Genomic DNA, 23,992 nt, shown 5'->3' on the forward strand with positions numbered 1-23,992 from the left:
CACTGTTTCTGTGATCTCCCATAATCTCTGTGTCCTTGCATCTCCCTTTTACCACTATCATAAAGTCCATGCCACTACAGAGGAGATTAAGGAAACAGGGACAGGCCACAGCCCGCAGAGGGATGTCAGCCCTCCCTGTCTGCAGTGACAGAGACAGTGGCAGAAGTGACCAGATGTGACCACAGGAGTCCCTCAATTCTGACACACACCTGGGATTCGGTTATACCCACCTTCTGGCAGAGAGATTCAGCTGGGTTCCTTCTGCTGTGAAGCACCCAGGATATCACTTTAGGTGAGGAGCATTGAAGCCCAATCAGCTCATCCCTCATAGATACCCACCATAGTATGCCAATAACCACTGTCTCTCCAGTTTTTGTCTGTTTTGCCAAGTTCCTGTGATTCCTGGTTGTTTTACATATTCATCTATTTATTTGTAATGTAATCATAGAGACATTTATTAAGCAAACATTACTGAGTACCAGTTAGATTCTGGCACTTCTGGAACTTGTCCTGGGACTGCTGCCCTAAGTAAGGCATAGTCCCTGCTCCTCAAGGACTGACATACTGATGGGTTTTCCAGTGCAAGGGAGTTAATGCCATGACACAGCAGTGAAATGATTTGATAGGAAAGAAAAAGAGATATGCCATGCTGCCTTACAGAATTTGGGTATAGCTTCATGGATGATAGGTTGCTTGGACTGAATTTATATGAATAAATAGGAATTTACAACTTCATTTCTTTGCTAATTGTCCTCTGCTTCCTGGTCAGAGAGCTAAATATATTTTCACTTAGGTTCTTGGGAATAAAGTTCAGTCTGCTTTTTCTCTAAGAATCACTGGGGGATCTCTTGTTGACCTCAGCAATTAATTTTTAAAAAACAGCCCTAGGCTGTCCCTCCAGATTGACAAATCACACAACATAAAAAGGCAGATTGTACTCAGGCACCTGTGGGTCTGCTTCTCTCCCTTACCCACTGTATTTGGCTTTATCCTCCACTGCTCTGCTGACACTGCTCCTATCAAAATGATGGGTGGCCTTCCACAAGTGCACAGCTGTTCTCTGACTCCTCCAGTGAAAAATGAGACGTAGGCTAAAACCTGCAGTGGAATGGGTGTAGTTAAGACAAAGACTTAAGTTTCTTACTATGTAGAATGTTAAGCACTGAAATGTGAATTTTTGTAATTCACCTCTTCTGGAGGTCTGGATAAAAATATGTTAGTTACTCTTACTTGGATTTATAAGTGGACTTGAATCTGAAAAGAAAACAAAGACTGAGAGTTAAGTGCCCATCTGGCATTTCAGAATTTGTAGCTGCCATGTTCAAAAGTTTGGAACAATACTGTAGTCCTCACTGGTTCATAAGAAAGATACACAGAGTGATCTATAGATGAATAATCTGAAGGAGCTGAGTCTTTCATAACTCTTTTTATATATACATATACATGTGAACCTTTCCTTTTCGTAGAAAAATATAATTATTTTTTAGACTGTGTCTGTCTTTTAAGACAAACATATATGCAAACACATCCAATATCAAGTTTTTAATTTTAATGCCCAAGAAGTGAGTCACACTGGGACAGTTAAACAGAACACTTATTTAATTGGTACTACTTGCTAATATGGGGGTTTCAGAAACACTGAATTACTTTGTGGTAAGAGATAGATATAGCAGAAATTTGAGATAAAGAAACAGATCCATGTGGACAAGTAAAAAGGAAAGAGGTCACTGATCTCATATTCAATCATCTTTTCTTATAAATGTTAATAATAATGCTAACTATAATTGATTTAAGATAATGTATATGAGTTAACCTTTGAAAACTTTGTATACTAGTTTGAAATGTGTGATTTTACTTCATGGATTAAATGGACTAAGGATTTTAACCTCAGAAGTGACAAGATGACATCTGCATGTTAGGAAAAACCCTCTGACTACAGAGTGTAGACTGGTTTGAAGGGTATGAAATCAAAGTCAAAGAGATCTAAGGAAATATTCCAGGTGATAAAAGTTACGAGTGTGCACTAGTCAGTGATACTGGGGTTGAGAAGAATGAGTGAATATTAAGGAGTTAAACATTTAGTCAGCAGGAACTGTGAAAAGGTAAAAGGGATGAGAGATAAGAATGAATAAGGACCATTTCAGGTTTCTGAAAGTAGAGTTAATTCAGTCTTGAATATGTTGCATGTGTGGTATAAATATTTAGTAAGCAAATGGAAAGTGAATTTGCATTTCAGAAAGGTATTTGACTTAGAAACCTAGATTTGGAAGAAAATAAAGTATATATGATTAAAATATTGTAAATCATGAACTCAATCAGAGAAAATGTACAGAACTGGGAAGGGAGTAGAAGATGAAGCCCTGGAATCAATAACATATAGTGGACAGATAGATGGAGAAGGTGTTGGGATGGAGGACATAGGAGGAACACAGTAGAGTGCTGTGTCGTGGAAACTAAGGGAAAATACTTTAAAAAAATAACAGATTGATTTATTGTGTTCAGTAATGGCAAGAGGTGATGTAGAGGATCCATTCAAGTGGACATTCCAAATTAGAAGTCATTGAATGGTAGTTTAGACATCTCTAAGCAGCATGATTACTCTTACCTGTAAATGAAAGTAGACCTATCTTAATTCAGGCATGTGGATGTCTCACCTTAAAGACATTATCTCAAGAACAGAACAGGGGATTCTCTGTATCTCACTTTATTCTTTTGTGTTTCACTTTCAGGTTCTCTCTTCTCATGAAGGTGGTAGCCAGAGGTAGACACTGTGATAACCCCCCAGCAACGGAGAAATCATGATTTTTGTTTCTTTTCTCTCTTCCTTCTCTAAGCCATTGACGATGGCCCTTAGTAATTCCAGCTGGAGGCTACTGCAGCCTTCTTTTTTCCTGATGGGCATCCCCGGTTTAGAGGAAAGCCAGCACTGGATAGCAATGCTGCTGAGTGTCCTTTATCTCTTTGCTGTAATGGGCAATGTCACCATCATCTTTATCATCTGGACTGACCCATCCTTGCACCAGCCTATGTACCTCTTTCTGGCCATGCTCTCTGGCATTGACCTGGTGCTGGCGTCCTCCACTGCACCCAAAACCCTTGCAGTGCTCCTGGTTCATGCCCATGAGATTGGGTACACTGTCTGCCTGACCCAAATGTTCTTCATCCATGCGTTCTCTTCCATGGAGTCAGGTGTACTTGTGGCCATGGCTCTGGATCGCTATGTAGCCATTTGTCACCCTCTGCACCATTCCACCATCTTGCATCCAGGGATCATAGGGCGCATTGGAATGGCAGTGCTGGTACGGGGGTTACTCCTCCTCCTCCCCTTCCCTATCCTGTTGCGGAGACTTATCTTCTGCCAGGCCACCGTCATAGGCCATGCCTATTGTGAACATATGGCTGTGGTGAAGCTTGCCTGCTCAGAAACCACAGTGAACCGAGCTTATGGGTTGGCAGTGGCCCTGCTTGTGGTTGGGCTAGATGTCGTGGCCATCGGTATTTCCTATGCCTTCATCCTCCAGACAGTGCTGAAAGTACCAGGGGGTGAGGCCCGACTTAAGGCCTTTAGCACATGTGGGTCTCACATTTGTGTCATCCTGATCTTCTATGTTCCTGGAATGTTCTCTTTCCTCACTCACCGCTTTGGCCACCATGTACCCCATCATGTCCATGTTCTTCTGGCCACACTCTACCTCCTCGTGCCACCTGCACTCAATCCTCTTGTCTATGGGGTGAAGACTCAGCAGATCCGCCAGCGAGTACTCAGGGTATTCTCCCTAAAAGGATGGATCTGAACACATCCCAGTTATTATTTTCTGAGGCTCCTGTCAAAGGTACTGCCTGGAGTCCATGGCTGGTCTAAGCTATGTGGGTAGAGACCATTGCACAGTGAGGGGTCCTTCCAGTCCTGCTATCTCACGGCAGAGAACACCCCTGGGCACTTGGCTCCATCACTGTTTGGACTCCCTGAATAGCTGGATTTTTTATTATTTTCTTTTCTTTTGCTTCTGATTCTAACATTTCTCTATTCTTCTATCAAGGGGACTTGAGAAGTGGAGAAAAGATATATCTTTGGACATGCCATTTTTTTCTGCCTTCACCCAATGATTGTGGAACATCATTAAGTAAGGGAATGGGAAGTCCCAGCCTCTTCTTTGTTTTAGTTTTAGAGTGTCTTCACACCCTCAATGTTATTGCTATGAGCTCTAGGTCACTCAGCTTCCATGTAGCAACAGAGTCTCTCTCTAACCATTTGATACTACCAATATGTCAGAAAACACCTTTTTATTACAGTATGACTCTTACTCACATATTTAAATTAACCTAAGTGGGGAGACATGGTAATGGGTTCTTAGAAAAATGAGATACAAACGCTATTTTCAAGGAAGAAATGTATATTGTAGAGTGCATTTCTTTTTGAAAAGGTCAGTATTTTTAATTTATTCATATTTTTTATTAGGGTAAAGAAGGAATAAGACCAGTATTGAATGTATGTATGTTTTGTAAGTCTTAATTTAACAAAGCTAAACACCCATATATTAATATTATTTAATAACTACAAAATGTGCTAGAGTCTGATACTGGTAAACATAGCTTTATTCATACATGTAGATGTAGTTTTGGCACTTGAAAGAATTTCTATTTCTGAAATGTGGATATGGAATGATGTCAGTTAGACCCCCGTCCCCACTTTTTTGGTAACAGGAACTGGGTAAAACTTATAAGAAGATTGTTACAATTGGTGTATTGCATCCTGTTTGTTGGATGTTGCCCTAAAATCTGGCTTACCTCTTTTGTGTTCCTAAAAGGGAGCACATTTTGTTCTGTTCTGGAGGAAGCAAGTCACTGCTGCTTTGAGGTAGGATGCTCTGGTGTTGAGAGGGCTCTATCAATGGACTCCATAGTGGTCAAAAGGGGGGAATGGATGAGTTAGTGTTCCAGTTTCTCCTTTCTTGGTAAATTTCACTCCTAATAGTTTTCAGGTACAGAGACTTGAGTATGAAGTCTTCAGTTTGGTGCACGCTCATGGGTGAATTAGGGAGGAATTGTATGAGTTCTTATTGTAGGAACAATTACACGTTCTCATCACGTTGGTTGTAGGCGCAGGACTTGATCTCTGGTGAGTTGTCCTGAGGAAGCCCAGGCTGTGGTGTATGTTGTATCCCATTCACTAGAAAACAACTATGTTGGCTCTAGCGGTACTTTGTTTAGGTACTTTGTTTACTTTGTTTTATTCAAAGTAGCTGTTTGTTCTCTCATCCCATTTACACTATTTGTGGATTTTTGGGATGTGGGTATGATGGTGGGATCTGAAGAGCTTCTTGGATCACAAGATGGAAAAATGTACTGAAGATGGCAGAACAACACTGTAGAAGAGCCTGTGTTCCCGACGCTGTCTGGGCCACCAACTCTGACTTAAACCTGAGATAGAAACTTGTATCTGGGTTAAACCCCACTATATTTTGGAGAATCTTTTTGGTGCTGACTAACCTATAGGCTAAAAAGTAGATTTTTTTTTAAATCTCAGATCATCTAAATGGGGTATGTATGATGCTTGAAGGATGTCTTTTAGAATTTCCTTTTGAAAGATTTTAAACCTTTTTTTGGCCTAAATATCTGCTTGTTTGCTGTCATTGAAGTTTACTATCAGAAAATATTCATATCATATCTTATTGTTTTATTTTCTACTGTGGTTATAGTATATCCCCTATTTTATCCCTAGCAGTGTTTATTTGTGCCTTCACTAATTTCCTTGCTCACCTGTGCCAAACATTTATCGATATTATGAAAATATTTAAATGTTTAGACTCATAGCCATTCAACTTAATGTTAGCACTGGCTTTTTGGATTTAGCTTTCTTGTCACGTATTGTGCAGAAAAGACTGTACTGACATAGCTGCCCTGGCAATACAAGAACAATTCCCTCATCAGTTCACTAAAGGTTTGCTTTCAATTTCTAAAATTTCAATTGATCAGTTCGATTGATTCCAAGCTTGTGTTATTTCTTGAATCTCTTAATAAGTACAATTCTCAGGTGTGTATCAAGCTGTAACCCATTCCTTTTCCTAACTCATAAGTCTACTCTCCACACATACATACCTACACTGGTTTGCAGATTTCTTCATTCTGGTGTTTATAAAGTTAATACAATCTGACTTATAAGTTCCAGAAATATTTGAAAGTGTATGATCCAACCCTAGAACAATTCCTCAAATTCTAGTAATTTTATTGAATTACTCTTACTTTTGTGTCTTTTTAGTCATTAGATTTCAAACTACATCACAGAGCTATAGTAATCAAACAATATGGTATTGGCATAAAAACTGACACATAGATCAGTGGAACAGATCAGAGTTCCTAGAAATAAACTCATGCATATATGTATAATTTAATTACAATAAAGTAGTCACAAATATGCAATGGTAGAAGGATAATGTCTTCAATATATAATGTTGGGAGCACTGGATATGCCCATGTGGGAGAATGAAACTGGATCCCTATCTTACACCATACACAATAGTCAACTCAATATGGATTAAAGACCATTTAGATCTGAATGTAAAACCTGAAACCATAAAACTCCCAGAAGGAGACATAGGGGGTAAACTTTTTGACATCAGTCTTCATAAAGAATTTTTGGATTTGACACCTTAAGAAAAAGCATCCAAGGCCAAAATAAACAAGTAGTAGAACATTAGACTAACTAAAAATCTTCTGTATAGCAAGAAAGCCATCAACAAAATGAAAGGACAATCTATAGAATTATAGAAAATATTTGCAAATCATATATCTGATGATGGGTTAATATCCAAATTATATGAAGATCTTATATGACTTAATAGCAAAAAACCAAACAGTCCAATTGTAAGTGGGCAGAGGTGCTGAATAGACATTTTTCCAAAAAAGTTATACAAATGTCCAACACGTACATGAAAAGGAGCTCAGCATCGCTGATCATCAGGGAAATGCAAATCAAAACCACGATGAGCTATCACCTCGTATCTATTAAAATGGCTATCATCAAGAAGACAAGAGATAACAAGTGTTGGCAAGGATGTGGAGAAAAGAAACTCTTGTGGACTGTTAGTGGGAATGTAAATTGGTGCAGCTACTGTGGAAAGCAACATAGAGGTTCCTCAAAACAATAAAAGTAGAACTGCCATATAATTCAGCAATCCCACTTCTAGGTATATTCAAAGGAAGTGAAATCACTATCTCAAAGAGATATCTGCATCCTTAGGTTACATGTGCAGCATATTTTATAATAGCCAAGAAATGGAAATAGCCTAATTGTTCCTCAACAGATGAATAAATAACAAAAATGTGAGATATATAGTGTTATATATGTGTGTGTATGTGTGTGTGTGTGCGTGTGTGAGACATGGTATATTACTGTAGTACATATATTGTGGTATACACATATATGCATATATATTGTGATGTATGTATATATTGTGAATGAATAACAAAAATGTGATATATATACATAGTTGTATATATACCCACACAATAGAGTAATATTCAGCCATAAAAAAGGAAATCAGTCATTTCCAACAACGTGGGTGGAACTTGAGGGCATTATGCAAAGTGAAATATGTCAGTGAAAGACAAATACTGTATGTAAAATCTGAAAAAAAACAAAACTCAGAAACGAGAACAAATTGGTGATTTCCACAGGTAGGATTTGGGAGTGGGTATAAAAAAGTATGATAACTTTGAGGGGAGGGGGGAGTAAATCATGTTGTCAGTCCAATATCTTGAATCAGAACTATTATAATTTCAGTGTAATTTTGTAACATTACTTGTGTTGTATATATCCCATGTTAGACTAGACTCCAATTTCTTTTCAACTCCAAGTATCTGACCTACTCCTCAGCATAACAAACATCCTCAATAATTATTTGTGATACTAGATTCAACCAGTGCACAAACTTCACACAGTGAATTTTTTTTCCTTTTATTAATTTTTTATGTGATTTTCTGTTTAGGACTAGTGGGACAGATTTTCCATCCAAGAATTAGCTGCTCCTCACCTGAGAGAAACAGAGTGCCTCCCTGAGAGGAGAAAGCTCAGGAGTGCTGTTGAAGATGGAAAATGCAGATTTCTCACTGTTTATCCCCTCTGCATTCCTAGCAGTGGAGAATGCCCACAAGGAATTAAAGAGGAATTAAAGTGAGAATAGTTAGGACCTAATAAATGTCATATGCTTGGCTCTCTGGTAAGTCATGATTAGAAAATGAAGGTGAGATCTGAGGACAAAAAGGAGGCCATCAATTTCATTCCCTAAATTTTAGGTCCTAACACTCCAACCACTCCCTCCCTTTGCTCAGATATGGTGAGATTTTATTGGAAAATTTGGTTCCAATGCAAATACCCAGTAATTTACAAGGAGGATTGTATACTCTCCATAAATTGGATGAAGCCATAGCGGAATGTAAAATGCAAAAAGAATGGTTGCTTTCAGAATTCTGTCCATGAAAGACATCATAAGCTCTATCCAGGTGAATTTATGATACTTGGATACAAAACAAAAGAGAGTCCACTGCTGTACTTAAAGATCCTCCAGGTTGGCAGTAAAACAGACAGAACATATTTCCTATGTTTGAGATGCATGAACTCCACCCACTGCTCCCAACCATTCCTGTCCAATTGTATTGGTGATCCTTCTTCTCATATGGAAAAGAAAACAAGGGAGAGGAGAGGGGGAAAGATAGAGCAGGAACTTTCACTCCTATTACTTCCGACTTGTGATGTGAGGAAGAAAAGCCTTGCTCTGGAAGTGGAGTGGAGGAAATAAAGTTCTTCCCCAATAGGCAGTAGATGACTCTTTTCATGTTCTTTGGGTGAGGTTGAAAATGTTACATGGGGGATGGGAAATGTGAGGAGGTAGAGGACACTTTCTTGGCACTGGGTCATAAATTATGTCTGAATAAATTTTGAAAGAATAAAAAACTTACACAGTATATTCTCTTACCAACATGTAATTATATTAGAAAACAATAATAATAAGATGTCATGAAAAACCCCAAACACATAGACATTTTTTTATATTTACATTCATGATTTATATTAAATATAATTTATTGTCAAATTGGTTTCCATACAACATCCAGTGCTCATCCCAACAGGTTCCCTCATCAATGCCCATCACCCGCTTTCCCCTTTCCCCCAGCCCCCCATCAACCCTCAGCTTGTTCTCAGTATTTGAGTATCTTATGGTTTGCCTCCTTCCCTCTCTGTAAATTTTTTCCCCCTTCCCCTCCTCCATGGACTTCTGTTAAGTTTCTCAGGATCCACATGTGAGTGAAAACATATATCTTTCTCTGCCTGACTTATTTCTCTTATCATAATACTCTCCAGTTCCATCCACGTTGCTACAAATGGCCAGATTTCATTCTTTCTCATTGCCAAGTAGTATTCCATTGTATGTATAAACCATATCTTTATCCATTTGTAAGTTGATGGGCATTTAGGCTCTTTCCATAATTTGGCTATTGTTGAAAGTGCTGCTATAAACATTGGTGTACAAGTGCCCCTATGCATCAGCACTCCTGTATCCCTTGGATAAATTCCTAGCACAAACGCTTAGAAATTAAATAACATATATCTAAATAATTCATGGCTCAAATAAGAAATTATAGAGAATGTTAGAAAATATTTCAAACTAACTGATAATGACATATAATAAAATTGTGGGAATGCAGGTAAAGAGAATATGGAGGAAAAATTATGTTTAAATGCTTATATTAGAAAATAAAGACTTAGTATCAATTATCTAAGGTGACAAGAATTTAGAAAAAGGAAAATAAATTAAGCCTAAGGTAAAAAAAAAGAGTAAGGAATTAGTTAAGATTAAGATAGGATCAGGGTGCCCGGATGGCTCAGTTGGTTGAGCATCTGACTCTTTATCTTGGGTTGGGTCATGATCTTGTGGTTCTTGGGATCCAGCGCCCCAGTGGTCTCTGCACTGACAGTGTGGAGCCTGCTTGGGATTCTTTATCTCCCCCTCTCTCTCTGTCTTTCCTTCATTCGCATGCGCGTGTGTGTACACACACTCTCAAAATAAATAAACTTAAAAAATTAAAAAATATAAAAAATAAAAGTTGGATCAATAAAATTGAAAACAGAAATAAAGAAAATCAAGGAATTTTAAAGTCAATTTTTTGCAAAGATCAATCAAATCGATAAAGCCCTAATAACACTTATCAAAGAAAAACAGAAAGGGAGATGATATCAAGATGGCAACAGAAGTTGCTCGACTTTAATCCCGTTCACAAGAAGACCAACTAGCAGCTATCATAGATAAGACACCATTAATCCCATAACCCAAGGCATCCTCCTGGACCACAGAGACCCAGAAAGACTGCATTAGAAGAGTAAGAGTAGAGGTTTCACTTTGCCTGCTTTGCCTCTCTCCCAGGGCAGCACAGCACTGCTCTGAGAAAGCCTATCCAGTTCCTCTAGTGGGAAAGGAGAGCCCAGTGTGGACATCCAGCTCCATCAACTTTGCAGGATGCTTTCTGGGAGGTCCACTCAGGTCTTGTCTCATAAGGATCATGAGTTAATCTGCATGGCTTGATCACTGGGCATCAGACAGGGATGGAAAAGGGGGCAGAGTTTTCTGGCAACCAGTGCTCAGATGCTGGAGGACAGCCTTCCTGCTGTAATGGAACCTGAGTAGGTATCTCAGGCAGTGGTCAGTCCACCTGCAAAGCTGAGCTCATGGCTCAGCTCCATCTCGCAGTGAGCTCAGTTGGCAGTTCTTCCTGATTTAGGACCCCAACCAATAGGCATTACCAGTCTTGGAGTCTATTCTATGACCCCATCCAGACAGGGAAGCAAATCCATAGCCCCACTCACTGTTGAGTATAGGTTCCAGTGCATGACCAGGAAGTCTTGTCCTGGTTAAATGATAAAAAAAAAAAAAAAAAAAAAAGATTTTAAAAAGAATGATAAAATGATAAGGTGATTAAAAAATGATAAAAAAAAAAAACCACTTTAAACAAACAGAAAGCCAGGAGACCTGTGAAACTGTTGAGTATAGCCTCTGACCTGCATAACCTAACAGTGACCCTGGGCCTAGTCTAGCCTTGGAGCCTAGCCTATTGTCTCCCTTAGCCTATGACCCTGACTGATTATTGAGCATATCCTGTGGCCTTGCCCAAGCAGGGAGCCCAGCCAGTAACTCTGCCCAGTTGAGGAGCAGGTTGAAGAGTTGAAGCAGTTGAAGATTTAGGTAGTCTGTGGGCTACCTAACTGGAAAGTCTGGACAATGGATCCGCCCAATCACAATAGTAAGCCTTGCCTGGCCACTGTTGCTACCAGCTGATCTGTCCTGTACACAAAGCTAAGCTGATTGGTATAGGTCTTACCCTTCTGAAGCAAACCTGTAGAGTATGGAAAGGACATTGCTTACTCCAATGCACAGATAGCAATGCAAGGATACTAGGATCCCAAAGAAATCTAATAAAGCTCCAATAACTGACCCTAAGAAAATAGTGATCTTACACTATGAACTGTTTGACAAAGTATTCAGAACAATCCTTTTAGAGAAGTTCAGTGAACTACAAGAACACATAGACATACAACCAAACAATTAGATTAACAGTGCATTAACAAAATGAGAATATTAGTAAAGAAACAGAAATGATTAAAAAAAAAAAACCTAAACAGAAATCTTTACATTCCTTCCTTTTTCTTTATCTTTGGTAAAGGAGAAAAAAAAAAATCACACAATGAATCTGAGCGGTTTTACATTAATTTAATCATCATAAACCCCAAAAGATATTCAGTAATGTTTGTGACTGGAGTAATTGCCTGCTCAGAAAAGTGGTTCTAAATACACTAGAGAGGTAGAAAGGGGTCAGATTATGTATGACCTTGATTTCACTAATTAGGTAAAAATGTGTTGATTCTACTACATTCTAAACACGGTATGAGACACCACATTAGTGGGGAAGAAAACTGACATGGATCTAGCCACCCAGTTAATGTTTAGTGTTGAGTAGCCCGTATTAAGAAAGCTAGTTTCATTTTATAGGCAATGGGAAGCTACTGATATAATGTAATGTGATTACTGTAAAGGAATCTTGATAAAGGCAATGAGCTTGACTACTTTGTTCACATTTTTATCCCTGTGACTATCCTAGTGCTGGCCATATGGTTGATAATAAGTAAATATTTAGTGAATGACTGAGATTTGCATAGTGTAAATTAGTTTCCCAAATCCATGCAGACACTAAACAGCAGAGTTGAATTCAGGATAATATAAAAAACAGGAAGTAGTATAGTTTCATTAAGAAATTCTGGAAAAGCTCAATATAACATTTCAGGATATTGAAAGTGTTATAGTGTTTAAGAGGATGGCCTATGAAATTTAGCAGATTGATATAGATTTGAATTTCAAGTCAATTTCAAATCCTGTCCCTCACATCACAACTACTGGCACCCAGTAGCACCATAAGTTAAAGTGAGATGAAGGTTCCTATGAGATCCAGCTCATCAGCCCCATGGTCCCAGTAACCCAAACTAAGACTGTTCTCAGATGATTTGGAAAAGGAGGTGGAACAACGTGAGGAACTGACTGCAGATCATAAAACCTTCTAGATTTTTTCATCAGAGCCAAGGAAGGAGCTCTGGTTCTGGTTACTGGATACAGGCAGTTGACTCCTTAAGTAGGACTCAATCTGTTGTGTCACTGGCAAGTTTCAGGGTTAAGGGAGGAAAGCCCATGTCGTGCTAGGCCCACAGAGGCTGAGTCACAAGAAGAGTGAGAACAGAGGACTTTTTCCTCATTCTTTTTTTTTTTTTCATTTATTATTTATTTATTTTTATTATTTTTTTTTATTAAAAAAAATTTTTAAGTTTACATCCAAATTAGTTAGCATATGGTGCAACAATGATTTCAGGAGTAGATTCCTTAGTGCCCATTATCCATTTAGCCCATCCTCCTCCCACACACCCTCCAGTAACCCTCAGTTTGTTCTCCATATTTATGAGTCTCTTCTGTTTTGTCCCCTCACTGTTTTTATATTATTTTTGTTTCTCTTCCCTTATGTTCATCTGTTTTGTCTCTTAAAGTCCTCATATGAGTCAAGTCATATGATTTTTGTTTTTCTCTGACTGACTAATTTCACTTAGCATAATACCCTCCAGTTCCTTCCACGTAGTTGCAAATGGCAAGATTAAATTCTTTTTGATTGCCAAGTAATACTCTATTGTATATATATACCACATCTTCTTTATCCATTCATCCACTGATGGACATTTGGACTCTTTCTGTACTTTGGCTATTGTTGATACTGCTGCTATAAACATGGTGGTGCATGTGTCCCTTTGAAACAGCACACCTGTATCCCTTGGATAAATGCCTAGTAGTGCAATTGCTGGGTCGTAGGGTAGTTCTATTTTTAGTTTTTTGAGAAACCTCCATACTGTTTTCCAGAGTGGCTACACCAGCTTGTATTCCCACCAACAATGCAAAAGAGATCCTCTTTTTCCACATCCGTGCTGACATCTGTTGTTGCCTGAGTTGTTAATGTTAGCCATTCTGACAGGTATCAGGTGGTATCTCATTGTGGTTTTGATTTATATTTCCCTGATGATGAATGATGTGGAGCATTTTTTCATGTGTCGGTTGGCCATCTGGATGGCTTCTTTGGAGAAGTGCCTATTTATGTCTTTTGCCCACTTCTTCACTGGATAATTTGTTTTTTGGGTGTTGAGTTTGATAAGTTCTTTATAGATTTTGGATACTAACCCTTTATCTGATATGTCATTTGCAAATATCTTCTCCCATTTTGTCGGTTGCCTTTTAGTTTTGCTGATAGTTTCCTTTTCTGTGCAGAAGATTTTAATTTTGATGAGGTCCCAGTATTCATTTTTGCTTTTGTTTCCCTTGCCTCCAGAGACGTGTTGAGTAAGAAGTTGCTGCGGCCAAGTTCAAAGAGGTTTTTGCCTGCTTTCTCCTCAAGGATTTTGATGGCTTCCTGTCTTACATTGAGGTCTTTCATCCATTTTGAGTTTATTTTTGTGTATGGTGTAAGAAAGTGGACCAGGTTCATTCTTCTGAATGTCACTGTCCAGTTTTCCCAGCACCACTTGCTGAAGACACTGTCTTTATTCCATTGGATATTCTTTCCTGCTTTGTCAAAGATTAGTTGGCCATACGTTTGTGGGTCCATTTCTGGGCTCTCTATTCTGTTTCATTGATTTGAGTGTCTGTTCTTGTGCCAGTACCATACTGTCTTGATGATTACAGCTTGGTAGTATAGCTTGATGTCTGGGATTGTGATGCCTCCTGCTTTGGTTTTCTTTTTCAAGATTGCTTTGGCTATTCAGAGTCTTTTCCGGTTCCATACAAATTTTAGGATTATTTGTTCTAGCTCTGTGAAGAAGGCTGGTGTTACTTTGATATGGATTGCTTTGAATATGTAGATTGCTTTGGGTAGTATCGACATTTTCACAATATTTGTTCTTCCTATCTAGGAGCATGGAATCTTTTCCATTTTTTGTGTCTTCTTCAATCTCTTTCGTAAGAAGAGATTTCTTCATGCTCTTTCTTTTGGGGTGAATTCCTTTGTTTTGTCATTTTGAAGGGAGAAAAAGAACTAATGAGGTAGAAAAATTGAAATTAAGAAAATTAAAATTAAAAAATATTAAAATTAAAAATTAAAAACATTCCCACACCAAATCGAATAGATGACGCTAGATCCAGGTGTGTTTTGGTATGAATGTAGAAAGTGGTTTGACAGATTAGAGAAACAAACAAACAAAAAGGATAAAAGGGGGGAGAGAAAAGAAAAAAAAAGGAAATCATTTGAGAATTTGAAAAAATAAATACACTAAAGTAGACTGAAATACATAAAAGTAGAGAATATAGTAGAAAAAATTATAGAAAAATATTTTTAATAAAAATTAAAAAGAAATATGAACTTTTTCATTTTCTGTGTTTAAGAAAAAAGAAAAGAAATGAAAAAGAGAAAAAAGATAAAAAAAGAAAAATGGAAAAGAAAAAAAGAAATTGAAAATTTGAAAAAGTGAATACACTGTAGTAGACTGAAATAAAATGATGGGAGTAAGATAGATTTGAAAAAATATACATAAAATCAAAAAATATAATAATAAAAATTAAATAAAAATATTTAAAAAAGAAATTGAAAGTAAAAATGAAGTTTTTCTATTTCTGCATTCAAGAAAGAGAAAAGAAATGAAAAAGAGATAAAAAGAAAAAGAATGTAAAAAGGAAATTGTTTGAAAATTTGAAAAGATGAGTACATTGAAGTAGACTAAAATAAATTGATGGAAGTAAAGTAGAATTTGAAAAAATTTACACAAAAGTAAAAAATATAGTAATAAGAATTAAAGACAGATATTTTTAATAAAAATTGAAGATAAAAATGAGTTTTTTCTCTTTCTGTATTCAAGAAAAAGAAAAGAATTGTAAAAGAGAAAAAGGAGAAAGAGAAAAAAATTTGAATAGATGAATCTGTTAACAGATTGAAGTAGTACTGAAATTGCTTCGTTTTCCCCTAGAGGTCAGTCCATGTAGCTCTTTATAGTCCATAGATGAAGCTGGCAGTGAGGTTTGTGTTCTTTAAGAGTGAAGTTGGCCCAGTGGGCAGGGCCCGGTGTAACAGCTCCGCTCTCCACTAGATGGCGCTGCTAGCCTACTGGGGTGGAGTGTAGCGGTGCATGTTGGTGCGCATGCGTGGGAGCGTTGAAAAATGGCGCCACTCAGCCACCCAGTCTGTTCTCCTGGATCAGCCGTCGCGCACTGGTCCTCCGTCTTCAGCTCTCGTCCACTCCCCGCTTTTTCCACTCTCCGTGACCAGTCCCCAGGCAGTACCTTTCTCCCAAGTTTTGTCTCAGATGCGGCAGTTTTCCCTGGCCCTTACTTCCGAAGGACTGCAGCTTTGACCCGCTCCACCCCTCTGCGGGAGGGTCTCTCTGAGCAATGGCTGAATGAGCAATGGCCGAATGTCGGCTGCACCCAGGAATGCCTGCTGCATCCTGCTGTTGCCGGTGCCCTGAGACTGCAGCCAGGTGCCAGCCCACCCCCCCAAAAAAATCGCGAGACAGTGTAGCAGCAGCATTTCAGGCACCATGGAAAATCGCCACACACATTTGACACCAGGCTTCACCCTCAACAACCTTGCTTCAGCACCAGCGAATGTGGCTGCCTTCCGGGGTCTGCTGGGACCAGGTGGCTTCAACAGTCTCTACTAAATGTCCTTCCAGCAGTGGAACCACTTTTCCCCGTGTGGCCTGAGAACCTCCTGGACCCCACTCTGTTCCTGGGGATTCACCTTTCCCCCCAGAGCACCACCAGGTATTGAGCTGTGGAGTTGCAGCCTTCGCTCTCCCCTTGTTTCAGTCTTAATGGAATTTAAACCCTCTCTTTTCTCCTTTCTCCCTTTTTAGTTTAGTCCCTGCGGCTGTTTCCAATTTCCACTTTCTCTCCAGCTGCTTTTGGGGAGGGGTGCTTTTCCCATATGCTTCCCCCCTCCCCAGTCTCTGTCCTCTCTCCACCTGCAATAACGGTTCCCTACCTTTCAGGCCTTCTTGCTTCCCAAGTTCAGCTCTTCGTGTTGCATATCTGCTGAATTCTATGGTTCAGGTTGTGCAGATTGTTGTGTTAATCTTCCAATTGGTTTTCTAGGTGTGTAGGATGGTTTAGTGTTGGTCTGGCTGTATTTCATGGACATGAGACACACAAAGAGCTTCCACGTTGTTCCACCATCTTGGCTCCTCCCCGATTCCCAAATTCTTAAAGGCATTCGAAATGTTGAGAGTACTGATTTCTTGTTTTCAACAAATATTATCTTGTCTTTGCAATATCTCTTGACTGGTAAATTGCAAATATTGGATATAAAGGAATATACTATATAGCAGGTGGAGAGTTGGAGAACTGCTTGATTCCTTTAAGTATAAAGAGTATGAAAATGTGGTTTAAAATATTTTAAGGAAATTTTTTAAAGATTGAGCAGAACTTGATTATTAGTTGGATGTGTTGAGATGTGTGAGAAGGAGGGAAAGATGACTATATATGCATACTGATAATTGTGTGGATTTTGTTATCTCCAGTTTTTGTTTATTCAAGGAATATTGGCATAAAGTTCTCTTCTTATGAGTAAAGATAGCAGTTGGGTTCCTTAGAGCCAAACATAATTAACCTGGTGGCCTGGTCATAGAGCTGTCCTTGCTTAACCCTGTGGAAAATAAGATTCCTAGGTACACGGTATTTCCTGAGATGCTCATGTTAATTCTGAGTATACATCCTATTGTCTCCACACACGAAGAAGAACATTTTGATAGATTCTTCCCTTAAAAATAAATCTAAGTGCCATTCTTAATCTTCAAGGTCCTGAACTAGTCACATATGTGATTTCCCACATATCATGTGTATACTACTGTCCTTCATCTAGTCCTAAATTCTATTTTCTCCAAATTCCTTAGGTGAATTTTGTAGTCCCCAAATCACTATGACCTCAGGTTCCCCCAGAGGTGCATTTTCCACTCTCCGTGACCAGTCCCCAGGCAGTACCTCTCTCCCAAGTTTTGTCTCAGATGCGGCAGTTTTCTCTGGCCCCTTACTTCCGAAGGACTGCAGTTTTGACCCGCTCCACCCCTCTGCGGGAGGGTCTCTCTGAGCAATGGCTGAATGAGCAATGGCCGAATGTCGGCTGCACCCAGGAATGCCTTCTGCATCCTGCTGTTGCCGGTGCCCTGGGACTGCAGCCAGGGCTGCATAGTCTGCATATTGTAGTGCATAGTCTCCTAAGATACTAAGGCATCAGTTATAAAACAGATCTCTTCTGATTTGTGGTGAGGGTATGGGGCTTATGTAGTCACACATCCAACCCTGAGCCCAGGGAAGGGTCAGAAGTTAGATGGTGCTTTCATCTGATTGGCCAACATGAATTTACATACTTGAGAGGAACTTTAGCTTGTTGAAATGAACAACAAGGAGTAGATTTATCCTCTCACCAAAGCAACAACAAAACATTGGACAAAGTATATGAAATAATGGTTCTGAAGACACTGGACCTGAAGAAATGGAAGACAATGATCCCTGAGAGATAGGAAACAAATGTCCTGTTTATTGGACAAAGATTGTTACAGCTTATTGGAGAGAGATTCCAAGCCATTTTGAAGAAAGGGTGAACTTAGGTGTAGTCTGGTAGTCTTTCTGTATTCAGGAAAAGGACATGGGAATCAGGGAAGGCCAAAGTATCTAGAGTTCATAGGGTAGAGTATTAGTGCAGAGAGAACTGCATAGAAAGAGAATTCCAAAGATCTACAGAGGGCTCTCTAACATGCATGTGTGGAAACTATTAAAAAATATTTAAGGAAACAAAAAACAAAAACAAGACTCATATAATTACATAGGGATCTCTGGATAGATTTTCAGAGTTTCTATTTTGAGACTTGTGTGCCAGACCCTTTTATTCTCTCATCAACTCATCTTTGGATGGGGGTTTGCCCAGGGGGAGAGCAAAACCTTGCAGAAGACAACTCCCATTGGCAAAGGCAGTGCCCCTAGAAGAACACAGCTGAATGCCCTGCCCTCATCACTGTTACTGTTCAGTGTGAAAGAGAACATCCTGACCAACACAGTAAGTCAAGGAAGAAAGAAGCGTTTTAAGGATCAGAGTAAAAATGGTTCAACTGTAATTATTTTTATGTGATATAATCAGTAAACTTAATAGAGTTTTAGAAGTAGTTATATGTTCAATAAGATGTTTAGATATAATAAACTGTAAAAAAATCAATAGTTGTCTTTATACCAACAAAAATAATCTAGAAATAATAGACATCATCCGCCATTTATGTAATAGAAAACTTATTAACTTATAGAAATTGGCATCTTTAAATACACAAGAATGCTATTTTAAAATTATGCTTAAAGTATTACAGTGAAGACCTGATTAAGTGTTGAGATAAACCATGTAAATGAAAGACACATGAACATTTTAAAGATGTCTGTTTTCAGGGGTGTCAGCATGGCTCAGTCAGTTAATTGTCCGACTCTTGGCTTCGGCTCAGGTCATGATCTCATGATTCGTGGGTTCGAGCCCCGTATCAGGTTCCGCACTGACAGTGCAGAGCCTACTTCGGATTCTCTCTCTCTCCCTTTCTCTGCCCCTCCCCTGCTTGCTCACGCTCTCTCTTTCTCTCAAAGTAAATAAATAAAGTTAAAAACAAAAGATGCTTGTTTTCAAATTAACTTATAGGGTCAATGCAATTTCAAGAAACATTCCAGCAAAGATTGTCAGAGGATGTTTGGTACAGTTATTCTGAAATGTAAAATATATATGTAAGTTAAAATTTCACCAAATGGAAGAGAATTTTTAAAAAGATTTGTCACACCTTACCAGATAATAAACCATACTACAAACTCATTGTATATCAAATGATTGTGCCTAGGACGAAAGCATGGGATGTAACACAGAGTTTATAACAGGCTCATGTATGCGAGTTACATTGATATGGGATAATATCATTTACATGTATATGATCTTAATATACACATAGAAACACAGGTGAAATATACACAGTAGATTGTAAATACCAGTTATTTCTAATGGGTGACATTTTGCTGGACATTAAATGGTAGACAGTATTACATGATTTGAATGTTATAATGTCAGTATATTATTTCATAATCAGAGGAAAAATTAAAAACTGCCATTGGTGGGCTATATTGTTCAGAGTGAGAATTCAAAGGATGAGTATCAGATTGAGGAGAAAAACTGTCAGTTTATGTCAGTAGAAAAGAAATGTAAGAAGTCAGTGAATTCAGGGACACATTTAAAGGTCACCAGTTAGGAACTTGTGGAGAACCAGTAAAACATAAGGGTGGGAGGACTGGGAACTACAAAGCAGTTCTTTCACTTTTCATTGGCTTGATTGTAGCATCCCTTTTGAATTTCAGTTTTGGCCATCAGTTTGTTCCGGTGCTATCTTTGCATGGCCCTATTGTGTTCCAGGTGCATACTTCCCAGCACAAGTGAATAGATCGATGTTATTGGGTTCCCATCAGAAACAGCTCACACCCTGCTTGCCAGCTGAGTGGTTAGCTCTTTGTTCTCATTGTATCTATTTCAGATGGACCCAATCCTCCTGTGCAATATAAACCCACAGGAAGCTCCAGACTGCTACAATTACACCAATCCCAAACAAATTTATAAAGGGCACTAGGAGAATAAGTTTCTGCCCATTTTCTAATGTAAGGTAGCTTCCAGGTGAATTATGTTTATAGGTAGATCAGATGAGGCAATAGGGAAATTAAATATTACCTAACTAAATTGTTTGTCTAAAATCAGTGGGAGATCATATGGGCTAAATATTCACATCTCAAATTATTTCTCTCTTGAACATATTCTTTGCTTGAAGTCTAAGCCTTTCCTAAATTCCTCTCAGAGGTATCCTTTATTTAAGTAACTATACCATATGTATCTTCTTCTGTAATTATCAATTACTTTATATATATTTATTTTTCAATGGATTTTCATTGCTGGGAAAATGAAATATTTGAGGACTTACCTCAACCTGTACTCAAAACTTAACCCTTTTTTGTTTAAACCTTCAATTTTGACATCTCATTTTTGTGGTTGATCCACCTCTAAAATACAGATTTGAAACATCTACCTTCTGACTATCACCTTCTACCTTTGGGCTCAAATTTTCGACTCTCCTTAGGACAGTCACAATTGTTGGACATCAAGAGTCACAAGCCATTGGTTGAATCCCCTTCATGCTATCTTTCATCCCTTTCTTGTCCTGACTTTATTTTTTGTCTAGCTTAGATTCTATAGCCCATCATTTAACTACACTCTTGGAAATAATATAACCTCCTTTGTTTGCTCCTTCCATTGAAGTTGTTTAAAAAAAACCTAAATTCTGTTTAAATATCTGTTTCCTCTGTGAAAGACTGAAATTTGCTAGGAAAAAAATCCCTGAAATGAACTTACAGATTTCACATTAAATTTATTATTAGAAACGTCAGATGTAATTTCAATACCCAGAAATCTTAAATGAGTGATATCATTACAGTAAATGAGCCCATATTCACCAAGTTGTCCAGGACAGAATTCTAAGATTTATATTTGATTTCTACATTAAATACTTCAGTTCTAATTCATCATAAGTATATTGACTTGACTATTCTTCCAAAATTTGTTTATTCAAAGTCATTTCCTCTGCTACCAATATGGTCCATGCCACTACCATGTCTTACCTGGACCAGGTAATGGTCTTCTGCCTGACTTTTCTGCTTCTACCCTGTTTTCCTTCTTATTCATACCTCTTTTTGCTAAGACTTTTTTGATTTGCATTACCTAAACTAATGCTACCATGGTAATGCTCTATGATGGTACATGATAGGATTTTGTATACTTTATTTTGTATAATTACCAAAACTTTTGGCATTTCTTTGTTTTATACTTTTATCTGTATGGTCAAAAGGAAAGACTTTTAAAAATATTTAATTAAAAATAGTGTTTGTATGTGATTCAAAATTTTAAACCTTAAAAAGAATATTCAGTAAAAGAAATTCATTCTCCATTTCAGTTAGTATATTTCTGACTGCATATAGTAGAAGCTCCAAATAATAGTGACCACCAAATTACGATTTTTTTTCCTTTCATGTAGAAGAGTTTCAGAGATAGACATCCAAGGCTGAAACCACAGCTTCACCAGTTTCTCTCTTACTTCTTTATCATACTTAGAATCTGACTTTCATCCTCAAAATTGCTGATGGTTTGGGGTACCTGGGTGGCTCAGTCTGTTAAGCATCCGACTTCAGCTCAGGTCATGATTTTGCGGTTTGTGAGTTCGAGCCCTGCATTGGGCTCTGTGCTGACAGTGCAGAGCCTGAAGCCTGCTTTGGATTCTGTGTATCCCTCTCTCTGCCCCTTCCCCAGCTCACACACACAGTCACTCTGTCTGTCTGTCTCTCAAAAGTAAGTAAACATTAAAAAAAATAGTTGCTGATGGTTTAAGCTGGAAATTCAGGTGTCAATCCTGTGCCTGTTCCATGGGAAAGGAGTGAGGGCTAATGACCTTTGTTTCTCAACTGAGTTCACATTAAAGAGTCTTCTTGGAAACCCCACCAAAGGACATCTACTAACATTCAGAATCTGAGAATCTGAGAGGTAGAGTATTTTAGCAGTATAGATGGGTACCCAAATAAAATTATGTTTTTTGATACTAAGGAAGAATAGGGGCATTGGGTAAACAACCAGCAATCTCTGAGACAGCATTCTATTCTTGTCTGCCAAGCACACAATTTTCTTTCCCAGAAGCAACTGTTCTTACAAGATTCTTGTTTATCCTTCCAGAGGTAATTTGAATATTATACACACACACACACACACACACATATATATATATATATATATATATATATATATATATATATACACATATATATATATAATGTAAGAATATATATATATTATATATAAGGATATATATTATATATAAGAATATATATATTATATATAAGAATATATATAAAAAGTATGTATATATTATACATTTATTTATATGTATTCTTTGTATAGCATTAGAATTATTTTGTACACAAGTTCATTCTCTGAAGTTTTTGCCTCTTCCTTACTTAACAATATATCTTAGAAATTATTCAAATAAGTACATTTAAAGTTGCCTGTTTTCTTTTAACAAGCACATAATTAGAATGAACTCTTGGTGAGGACTGGAACCATGTTTGCCTTATTCACCATTGTATACAGTGCCTAATACAGTTTGTGGAGCATAGGTGGTAGTTAGTAGTTGTTTAATGAGTGGGTCACACAAATAGCAAATGCCAGAGCTAGGGTTCAAATCTTGAATGGTTTTATCCCCATGATCTTATCCAGAATCTTGATGTGTTAGGTTGACAGATTTCCTTATACTGAACTCTCCTTGCATTCTTCAAAAGATAAATATAGTTGTCAGTTAAAAAAATGTTAAGTTTACTAAACTCAACTTGCTAGGATTTTGTTTAGGATATTAATACCTATGGTCATATTCATCAGTATAGTGGAGACAGTAGATAAGAGTCATTTAGAACACAGATATTGGAATCAGATTGATGTGGCTCTGAATGTAGGCTAACTGCAGTGAGTTTGGGCAAGGCTTCATCTTTCCATTTATCCCGTACCCAGTGGGGATAATAGTTCCTACTTCAGAGTTGCTCATTCATATCTAAGGGAGATGATTAAATGAGAAAAAATATAAAAGAACTTAAATAGTTTATGGATTGCCTGGGTGGCTCAGTTGGTTGAGTGCCCGACTTTGGCTCAGGTCATGATCTCACAGCTCATGAGCTTGAGCCCCTCATTGGGCTCTGTGCTGGCAGCTCAGAGCCTAGAGTCTGCTTCGGATTCTGTCTCTGTCTCTCTCTGCCCCTCCCTTCCTCTCTCTCTCTCTCTCTCTCTCAAATATAAATAAACATTAAAAAAATAACAAAAAAGAACTTAAACAGTTTAGGTCACTCAGAAATGTCATTCAAAACTTTAGAATTATAATAAAAGGGGTTGTTCTATAGCCTCTTTTCTTATAGTTTTTGACCATGTTTGCATGTCAGGTTTGTGCACCAGATCATTGGCCTCTGGACAAGTTCTTACCTTAATTTCAAACCACTCCATTCTTCACACCCCAACTCTGTACCTGCAGGAGTACCATAAGACAGGTCCCAAAGGACTCAGCTCTTCATCCCCTAAGTCTCTGCTTCCCAAGCCATCTTTTCCCAGCTGGGTCCAAAAAAGAGAGGGTAGGAGTGGAATAGGAACTCATAAAACTCTTCAGATGTATTCAGCAAAATTCCAGCACGTTTACCAATACAGCTGATATATCACAAAGGACTCATCCTTTATAACTTCTGTAAGTTCCAGGGCCAAGAGGGGATAGGACAGACTGAATTGGATCTCGATAGTCTGATCATTACCAACCTATCCATACAAAATCTGTCACCCTCTACCAGTC

General features: G+C 38.1%; 2 protein-coding genes across 2 annotated transcripts in view; both read left to right on the plus strand.

Annotated features, from left to right (window-relative positions):
- LOC132677163 (uncharacterized) overlaps nucleotides 1-23,992 on the plus strand; it is a 286,729-nt gene that overhangs the window by 59,812 nt on the left and 202,925 nt on the right. The window lies entirely within an intron of this gene.
- LOC132676357 (olfactory receptor 52L1) lies at nucleotides 2,249-5,857 on the plus strand. Its single transcript, XM_060628463.3, has one exon. It carries the CDS (start codon nucleotides 2,799-2,801, stop codon nucleotides 3,792-3,794), a length of 996 nt encoding a protein of 331 aa, XP_060484446.3. The 5' UTR covers nucleotides 2,249-2,798; the 3' UTR covers nucleotides 3,795-5,857.

Source organism: Panthera onca, chromosome D1, assembly GCF_046562875.1.
Source record: "Panthera onca isolate mPanOnc1 chromosome D1, mPanOnc1 haplotype 2, whole genome shotgun sequence".
In the NCBI taxonomy this organism is placed as follows: domain Eukaryota; kingdom Metazoa; phylum Chordata; class Mammalia; order Carnivora; family Felidae; genus Panthera; species Panthera onca.